General features: G+C 41.2%; 1 protein-coding gene across 1 annotated transcript in view; it reads right to left on the bottom strand.

Annotated features, from left to right (window-relative positions):
* Window positions 1-714: 714 nt before the first annotated feature.
* The window catches only part of LOC138353913 (uncharacterized), a 156,981-nt gene continuing 146,952 nt past the window's right edge, over window positions 715-10,743 (bottom strand). Inside the window, exon 4 of the mRNA XM_069307336.1 lies at window positions 715-1,101. Within this exon, the coding sequence (XP_069163437.1) occupies window positions 715-1,101 (387 nt within the window). The remainder of the gene's footprint in view (window positions 1,102-10,743) is intronic.

Raw genomic sequence — 10,743 nt, 5'->3', positions numbered from 1 at the left:
GTATTGAAGAATCATCGGATTCATGACCATCGGCCTAGGTTCGTTCGCTTTGGATTAGGGGAAACCAATTGAAATCTATATCTTGTTAGTACGTAAGAATGGACTGCGCTCTCATAGCTACATGTACTAATCTGTGCCTCTATATATATACAGACAGTGATATACATATATATTGATGAAGATCCCTTAATATTTATCTCATTGACATACTGGACAACTATATATTTACTGTATAATGCTGCAACTAATAATGATAATATTAGTAATATTAATAATAATAATTTTAATAATATTGATAATAATAATTATCAATAGCAATATCAGAACCTGTAATATAAATGCGTAAAGAAATTTGCATGACTTTAGAGGGTCGCTCATCACCTGCGGTGTTGAGCTAAATTAACCTCCCAAATTAGATATACCATGACGTCCTCACCAGTGATTTAGGATTCATGTCCACAGTCATACCTAATTTATTTAGGGAAAATTCTAGACAGGATCAGACATCACGTCAGATACAAGCTTAATACAGCTGCCTGAACAGTATTCATTTATATTATATAACACAGAAGAGAGGTGTATGTAAGGTCTGTACGTCCCTTGCTAAGCTTACAAAAGACATTGTTCTAATAAGACATGTATACACTGAGAGGAATGTTTCGTTTATCAATGTATTTACACAAAGATTCCTTTGGTCCTGAATTATGTATGGGACTAAAGTATACGTTTTGGTTTCTCAGTATCTTGTTTCTCAGTATCTGGTTTCTCAGTATCTTGTTTCTCAGTGTTTTGTTTCTCAGTATCTTGTTTCTCAGTATCTTGTTTCTCAGTATCTGGTTTCTCAGTATCTTGTTTCTCAGTATCTTGTTTCTCAGTATCTGGTTTCTCAGTGTTTTGTTTCTCAGTATCTTGTTTCTCAGTATCTTGTTTCTCAGTATCTGGTTTCTCAGTGTTTTGTTTCTCAGTATCTTGTTTCTCAGTATCTTGTTTCTCAGTATCTTGTTTCTCAGTATCTTGTTTCTCAGTATCTGGTTTCTCAGTATCTTTTTTTTTTTTTTTGTTATGAAAATGTGTCTCAATCCTAATTTGAATTTGTAACAACTTTCGGTAAGCGTATTTCGAAAGCAAATATAAATTTAATATATGTGCTTATCGGTATCTACGCTGAGGTGTTCCCAAGGGTAATAACTGTTGGTTCTGTCTTTAAAGTTTTGGGTACAAAAGTGTTCAAATGGGTGACCGTCTTAGCAACAATGAAGACACCTTTTGTAATTTACGGTCATTTGAACTTTTATATCTGAAGAGCTTCTGTTATATGTTGAATATATTGTTTGTGGCTAATAAATATACTCAGTGGGAACAATATTCAAGAATAACGTCGATTCGTTGTTGAATCAACATTCACTTGGATAGTATACTCACTGGGATTATTCTAAACGTATTTTTCAAGAGAACAATTTTCCAATTTACAAAACCAATTTCAAAATGGGAGCATGGATAGTGGTCTGTAGTTCTCAGTTGATGTCTTACTTTCTCTTTCGTGCATAGTGGCGCTCACTGGTTTTATTTTCCATTTAAGTGGTTAAGTTTGCTGCTCATTGAAGCTCGAAACAGGAATGCAAGTTGATGTGCACATCTTTTAAGAATATAGGGACTTAAACAGTATAATCCTAGAGCTATTATCGTTGTCGAGTAGGTTTCAAACTTTTCTTGTTACTGTTATAAGTAATCAAGTGGGCATTGGTGAGGGTTGAGAGCACTCGAGAAGAGCACAGTGGCTCTGAAACTTGCATCTTAAATGCAAAATAAACAGAAGAGTTCACCCTCTCTCTCTAGAAATAATTGTTATGCAGTGATGAGGTTTGTACTCATCAGATGATAGTTTTTGTGATTGTAACCAGATGGTGAGGGGTACAATCAGGTGTTTGTAGTCTGGGAAATGAGGGAGCAAGATGGATATAATTAGGTGGTAAGGGAGCCACGTGAATATAGGCAAGTGGTGAGAAGGCCAGGTGAGTATAATTAGGTGGCTGAAACCCAGGTGACGAGGAAGCCAGGTGGCTGTAACCCAGGTGACGAGGAAGCCAGGTGGCTGTAACCCAGGTGACGAGGAAGCCAGGTGGTTGTAACCCAGGTGACGAGGAAGCCAGGTGATTGGTTCCCAGGTGGCAAAGGGGACCAACCGTCAGGAGACAGGGGGGATAGAGGGGGAGGGGGATAAGGGGGTAACTTAACATTCAGGAGGGCAGAAGGGGGAGCTGGTGTTATCGTCCCCGCCACCAGTCTGGCAGCCAGGCCACTTAGGGTGTCAGAGCACCTGGTCTGCAGTGAATGGCACTGTGTCAGCGGGTGACAGCCTTGCTGATGGCTCTCACCCGCTCAGAATGTGCAGTTTGTATTTTTTTCCTGTTTTTCCCTTGAAGTGAGCGTTCCAGCTCTTGTTCGTCAAGGGCAGTGTGTTGTAGATCAGGAAATACGACCGTGGGGACACTATCACGTCATGATAGATCGTTGGTGAGTGAATTGCCACTGCGGACAGCGAGATGGAGTGACCTAGCGTAAATGAAATATAATTCTGGTATGCTGGTTAGATTCAGCGATACATTATATTTTCAAAGCGGCATATTTAAATCAGGGTTATTGATTGACATGTAATATATTAAAGAAGGGACTTCTTAACTAGTTTCTTAGTGGGAAATGTGTATTGATAATTATTGGTTTGACACACATGCCCACCTCCTTCCTATTGATAACCCCACCTGCAGCCCATTCACAGCCCTCCACCAGCCCATCACCAACCCACTACCAGTCACCACCAGCCACCACCAGCCCACCACCAGCCCACCACCAGCCCACCACCAGCCACCACCAGCCACCACCAGCCCACCACCAGCCCCTCGCCAGCCACCACCAGCCCATCACCAGCCCATCACCAGCCCACCACCAGCCCACCACCAGCCCACCACCAGCCACCACCAGCCCACCACCAGCCCATCACCAGCCACCACCAGCCCACCATTAGCCCACCACCAGCCACCACCAGCCCTCACCAACCCACCACTAGCCCACCACCTGCCACCACTAGCCCACCACCAGCCCGCCTCCAGCCCATTTGCAACACAGGAGCATCCTCGGTAAACAAGATACAGGTGTGGACGTTCCCAGGGGGCGACACAGAAAGCACGTATCCACTGCCCTTAAGGTTCTCGTATCTTTTACCCACTACCCCCTTCCTTTCTCTTCAATTGCTTGCCTAGCCCATCTCTTTTTTCCCAGTCCCTCTTTCGTTCCCCCTCACCTTCTTTCCTAGTCCATTTATTTTCCCCAATCCCCCCTTCCTTTTCCTCACCTTTCCTAGACCTGTCGCATTCATTTGAAAACTTTATTTGTTTACTCATATCTTTACCCACTTGTTTTCCCCTCTTATCCTCACCTGCTTCCCTTTCATATTTATCTCCTCCTGTTTCCACCTCACCTTCTCTCTCACCCACTTCTATCCCTCCCTTCGTTTACCCTAATAAATTCAACGTGCTATGAAAAGTAGCGCTCACAAAATGTTTCGTTTTCTTGGCATCCGTAAGTTTAGGTAGATGGCTTGGGGTCGTATGCTGCTGGTTAGGCTGTAACGTAACGTTAGGCTGCTTTACGTTGTTGTTGTTTAAGATTCGCTACTTGGAACAAAAAGTTCCAAGTAGCACGGGCTATGGTGAGCCCGTAGTAACGCTGCTTTACCGCAACTTCGGTACGTTGTGGTAAATCAAGCGAACGGCCTGCATAAGGGGTACTTAGTCGTGCACAATGAGAGTGAAAAATTAGACGAGGATTGCACACAGAAATCACAATAGCGTGATGCAACAAATGAATCAATCCACAAGAGCCGTGTTGAGGGTTCGAACCTACGTCTGAGAGAATCCCAGACGCTGCCTTAATCGACTCGGTATTAATCGACTAATGCCGAGTCGATTAAGGCAGCGTCTGGGATCCTCTCAGACGTAGGTTCTGTTCTCACCCAGGCTCCTTATCTTTGTATTCCAGCTATTTCTCCTCATATCCCAGCTGCCTGTTATCACATCACAACTCATTGTCCTCATTTCCCAACGTTTTGTCCTCATACTAGCTTCTTATTTTGATATCCTAGTTCTTTGTACTCATATCCTACCTTTTTCCTTAATCCCAGCTCCTTGTTTTCATATCCAAGCTCCTTCAACTCATATTCTAGCTCCTTTTCCCATTATCCTAACTCTTTGTTCTGATATCCCAGATTCTTATCCTCATATCATAGTTCCAAGTGCAATATAATCATACTTGATTAGCTCTCGTTAATAATTTCCTCACTCATTTCCCCAACCACCTGAACTGGATGGTAGGAGAACGGTCTCGTTTTTTTGCAGGTCGGGGTTCAATCCCCGACCGTCGGAATGGTTGGGCACTATTCCTTCTCCTTGTCCCATCATAAATTCTTATCCTCATATCCTTTCCAAGTGCTATATAGTAGTAATGACTTAGTGCTTTCTCCTGATAATTACCTTACACCCATAACCCCACCCTAGTCCACTCGGTGGGATTTCTCACTCATTTCTCTCACTTTCCTCCTCATCCTTGCTGCATCCTCATTTCCTCTCAGCTCCCACATTCATATCACCGGGTTCCAATTACCCCTTGATCACATTTTTCATTCCCCTGCACCTTTTCTTTCTGTTTCCTTCTCTACTTCTTCTCCTCCCTCCCCTCGTCTCATCTCACTCCTTCACTTCCCCTTTACTTCTCATTCTCTCATTCCCTCTCGCTCACTGCACTTGTTATTACATTTTTCGTAAATCTCTTTCTTTTCGACCCTTTTTTCCAGACACTTTCAATCTTGCTTCCCCTTCATGTCGTTTATATTTTTTCGCGTTCCATATTTTTGTATTCTTTCTATTTCAATGCATGTATATTTTTTGGGGGGGTATGGCTTTGTGATGACAACCTCTTGTAAAGCTTCCTCCCTCTCTCTGTTTCATTGCCCTGTCATCTTCTCTTATTTTACTTTATATTAGAATGTGTTTCTTACTGCTCTCTCACTTTCTCCTGTTCTCTACCTAACCACTTGGGGTGGACGGTAGAGCGACGGTCTCGCTTCATGCAGGTCGGCGTTCAATCCCCGACCGTCCAAGTGGTTGGGCACCATTCTCTTCCCCCGTCCCATCCTAAATCCTTATCCTTACCCTTTCCAAGTACTATATAGTCAATGACTCTCTCTCTCGCGCTCTCTCTCTCTCTCTCTCTCTCTCTCTCTCTCTCTCTCTCTCTCTCTCTCTCTCTCTCTCTCTCTCTCTCTCTCTCTCTCTCTCTCTCTCTCTCTCTCACTGTCCCATTACTTTATGTTCCTCCTTCGTGCAGATTTCTATCCGCGTATCTATCCCTCCAGATTTCGTTCTCTTTTCCTCTTATAAAGCTCAAATCCAATCTGCCTTCTTCACTATCCTCCTTGATGTAATCGGAATTTTTGCTTCCATTTCCACCCCTCCACTGCTGGTCACTCCCTAGATGATTCTCTCTCTCTCTCTCTCTCTCTCTCTCTCTCTCTCTCTCTCTCTCTCTCTCTCTCTCTCTCTCTCTCTCTCTCTCTCTCTCTGAGAGCACAGACATGATAAAATTCCTCTATTATTGATATATACTTCAGATAATAAAGCATTTATCATTGAAGTTCAATGATAACTTTCCATTTAAGATTTAGTTCAGTATCACATCGCCAAGTTCCTCCCAACACTTTATTAATGAATCGCCAAGTTAATAAGATTGGGTGATTGATCTAGCTGTTTGATTCAATTATCGGAATCTGTACATCAGTTGATTGACAGTTGAGAGGCGGGACCAAAAAGCCAGAGCTCAACCTCCGCAAGTACAACTAAGTGAGTACAGGATTGAGTCATTTAAAGTTTTACACAGCGAATTCTTCAGCTAATGCATTATAAGTATACAGCTTTTTTTTTCTACTTTGATCTATTCTATCTCATATACATCCTTATGGGGCTTAAGAATTTAATTCATTAAAGCGAATCTTTAGCACACAACTTCCCTATTTCCATTCTGTGCATACTGCTTTTTCTATTACATATAGTATAAATTGGAATGCAGACTGCGCCATGCATGTAATATCTGGTTTTAGTTTTAGTAAATGCTACAATATCTGGTTATAGTTTCAGTGAATGCAACCAACAATGTATTTGCTTCTTTGTGTAGGCCATTTATGAAAGATCTCTTTTATCATGTTTATTTTTTTGTTTTGTATGTTGGCAGAGAAAAATAAGCAATTCTGCTTAAATTATTTGAACTTCCTTCTAATGATTGTATTTGAATAACTGCTGGGCGCTTTATTAATTGTGACACAGGTGAACTCACCTATTTGTGCTTGCGGGGGTTGAGCTTTGGCTCTTTGGTCCCGCCTCTCAACTGTCAATCAACTGGTGAGTCACACACAGGTGTGTGTGTGTGTGTGTGTGTGTGTGTTTTCCAGTACCATTCGTTCCGAATGTTCATAATTGTACCTCTGATTTCTTCCGGGTGTTGAGTATTCTATGACTTTTCAGCATTGATATTATCCCATTTTTTTACACTCAATCTGTAGTGCTCTACGCCTTCACGGGAAAATCTCGACGCCTTGGGTAGTATCATAACTTTTCATCTAATGATGTCTTGCGCATATCAGGGTAAAAATATAAGGCATCTATTTCACAGTAGCATTTTCCTTTCTTTGAATATTTATGCCTTTCATGGGATGTGAGCAACTATTCAATTCCTACTGAATTTCCCAAGTACATATATCTGCATGCTCTCATAGGGTTAAAATTTCTGTGTTTCCTTTTCTGGTCGTACTCTCTGCGACCCATCACAAGTCCCTTAACACACCCTCAGAAGCCCCAGCGCACTCTGCCGTATCTATTACACCATTACCTGACTAAAAAAAACACATACCAGTTCTCACCATACTCTTATTCTCCCTAATACTTCCCGGCATACCCCCAATGCATCCTCATATTCCCTGCCTCACCCCGACGTTCCCTTTCACATTCATGCACCACAACTAACCTTGTGCAGGCGATGAGTCACGATAACGTGGCTGAAGTATGTTGACCAATCCACACACTAGAAAATGAAGGGACGACGACGTTTCGGTCCGTCCAGGACCATTCTCAAGTCGATTGGGATGTGGACCATTCTCTCAATCGACTTGAGAATGGTCCAGGACGGACCGAAACGTTGTCGTCCCTTCATTTTCTAGTGTGTGGTCTGGTCAACACAACTAACCTTAATTCGCCTCTGTGTCACTGGTGGCAGATACGCTGAGAGCCAGCAGATGACGGACCATTTCTCTTATTAATCAACAAATCTCGCTCTTAATCACTCGATCGAAGCAGATCTTTCTCAGCTCAGCTTAAAACAAGTAAGGTATATTTTACGAAAGTATTTTTACTTTTTAATCCACGGATTTAGTAAATAAAAGAATGGATAAAATTTCATCGAATCGTACACAAAAATTAGGGGAATAAGGACTCGAAAAGAGAGAAAGCATCGCCAACAAGACAGTAAATTATATGCATGCAAATGTGTCGCCGAAATGAAATGATCTGGAGGAAGACCAGACAGAATATTTTTGTGGGCGCTCGTATCGCAGGGAGGAGACAAGGCAGACATAACCCTCATTAGTGAGGCGGGTATGAGACCGAGGCAGGAATTAATGAGCAAGAACTTCCCACAGAGAAGACTAGTAATAGTAACGTCGTCATTCACTATGGAATGAACAGGACGCATGCGTTCTTAAAACGCGTACTGTACAGGAGATGACGCAGTTGAGAACCAAGATTATCTCGCCGTAGAATGACGAGCATCCTACGCCGAGAGAGCATCACTCTTCTCGCAGCATCACTCTTCTCGCAGCATCACTACCACGGCTGCGAGAAGAGTGTGTCCTTGTAACTCAGGAACAAATAATATGACATAAACAGTACATTAATGTACATATCTTACCGCTAATGACTATTCAAAGGAGGTAAATAAACAAAACATAGACGAAGATATATATTACTCTGGTCCAGCCAAAACAAGACAACATCTGCAGCAATAAATGAGTCACGTCAATGTGAAGGTGAGCGAGGGAGACGGTAAACCTCGAGATGCAGGAATTTAGTGGCTGAAATCCGCTATGCACCATTTCTCCGTGAATGAGGTGGCTTCTCCCGGGAGGAAAGATCTAAATTAGTCCCCCAGCGATGGCGGTTCTAGCTCTCTCTCTCTCTCTCTCTCTCTCTCTCTCTCTCTCTCTCTCTCTCTCTCTCTCTCTCTCTCTCTCTCTCTCTCTCTCTCTCTCTCTCTCTCTTTCTCTCTCTCTCTCTCTTTCTCTCTCATTTTTCTCCTCTCCACCTTTCTCCCCCTCTCTTCTAACATCGCTCCTCTCCCGTCTTCAAGACGCAAATCCTATCTTTAAAATATTCAACCTAAGGAACTATTTATGCAATACAAATAATTAACTGTATACTATATTTATATTCACTTTACTTCATTTATTTTCCCATTTAATAATTTAATTTAATATATATATATATATATATATATATATATATATATATATATATATATATATATATATATATATATTCCAAATGCCCCTGCTGGGAATAGAACCTCAGCCCACGTGACGCAAAGCTGAGGGTTGTACCATTGTACCACCGCACTACTACTTGAAATAGTTGACCGTATAACCCGAATGTACTCGTGCATGGGATTGAATGAGTTCATAAAAGACTCTCCCATGCTTTTGTGGTGTGGTCGTAAAGTGGTACAGCACTCAGCTTTGCATCGCGCGGGCGGAGGTTGTAGTCCCAGTAAGGGCATTTGGAATTTTTCTGATAAATGCAGCCGGTGTACCATTCTGTGATCGGGTTAGATGGCTCATCATTCTCAACTTAAAGACCCATCAGTGTGAAGCATTATGCATTTTGTAATAAGAGGCACTGGAATCGATTCACTCCTTGACTGTCCCAACCGCTTTCCAAAGTCTTTGTAAGTTATATAAACTGAAACCTGGCGTCTGTACAACTTCATCCATGAAGGAGTGGCCTGAAAACGTTTTTCAATAATATTCCTAAATTCTCTTCACCTATTAAATATAATGTTTCATACCATCTTAGTTAAGTCTCAAAGTGACTAATTTGATTTCCTGCGCCCTCTCCTCCCTCCTCCTTGCTCTGAGCAAGGGCATAATGCTCATCACGTCAACATTGTTCCCTGTGTAAACTGAAATGCCACAGCTACAACAACTGCAAGCTGCAGCTTATTGCATTATATTAGAAACTGTTACGAAAATGGACAAATGTTGTGTGTTTATAGTTTACTCACATACACGTATGTTTGTACACACACACACACACACACACACACTCTATATATATAGTGAGGCGCACTCTATATATATATATATATATATATATATATATATATATATATATATATATATATATATATATATTTTTTTTTTCTAATTTTTTTTTTAAACATATTAAAAATGGAAGGGAGTTCCACCTCTAGCTGGAAGAAGGGGGACCCATAGCCTCGGAGGAAACCACGCATAACGCATTAGAGGGAATGTTTAGATCCCCTCCAATACAGTTTCTGTGTGCTTTTCTCCTACCACCCCCTTCCTTTTTTATTATTTGTGCTTTATTATGCATTTGATGGTTACAAGATATACATGGGTTGATACAAAAATAATAATGCAAAAAGGTGATTAAAGGTTATGGATCTCTTGAAAAACACAACAATGGGAAACATTGATGAATGTCACAGACGGGTTCAATCATTGTTGCAAGTCAAACACTTCTTCGAATTCCTCTGAAGTTGGACTAGTGCCCAAGACGCAACAGGCATTTCCCCTCTGAATCGCAACACTGAGGCGCTGGAACAAGAAACTTTTTGCTCTCTGGTCTTTTGTAGCGCTGATCAATTTGTCCCCCCCATTCCTTCAGGAACTTCAATGCACATTTTCCCCACGAACCGAGGGTCTCCGAGCCGATCGGAACAAAGCTGTAGCAGTGTGCTAGACCTCTGTATTTAATAAGTTTCTGCGATTCCCTGAAAGAAGCAGCACCACCGCTTTCACGTGTGCTGTAGTGGAGGTAGGTACTGGTCAGTGTGGCAGCACACGTGTAGTCCCATACCACTTGCTTACCATCCTTCCAATATATATATATATATATATATATATATATATATATATATATATATATATATATATATATATATATATATATATATATATATATATATATATTTCTTTATACGTTCTCGAAAATCCAGATGAGTTAAATGCTGCTAATAATAGTGTTGTGGATTACAGCTGGCATTCTGAGTCCTTTCTTATTCCATACTCTTAATAATTATGTTATTTGTTGTTTCAAGAAGTATTTGTCGATTGTGTTTATGAGCTTTTCTTTCCATGTCTCACCATTCCATGTGGGTCTTTATTTATCTCGTCTAACTCCTTGCGACTAAAACCCTTCCATAAATTGAATCTAAACCCTTACTCCCATTATCACAGTCACTCCTCATTCCTGTTCCTTTAGATACGTTTTGTTTCATTTATCGTATCCTTCTGCATTTAGTAATCAGAACAGAAACACAAATTGAAGGTGAGAAAAGAACGTTTACTACTGATTACTATAACCTGTGGAGTACGTAGATAAAATACACTCTTCCCTGACTGTCATT

This window comes from Procambarus clarkii, chromosome 60 (assembly GCF_040958095.1).
Source record: "Procambarus clarkii isolate CNS0578487 chromosome 60, FALCON_Pclarkii_2.0, whole genome shotgun sequence".
Classification (NCBI taxonomy): Eukaryota; Metazoa; Arthropoda; class Malacostraca; order Decapoda; family Cambaridae; genus Procambarus; species Procambarus clarkii.
The sequence above is the reverse complement of the archived record's forward strand: the minus strand, read 5'-3'. Positions and strand labels throughout refer to the sequence as shown.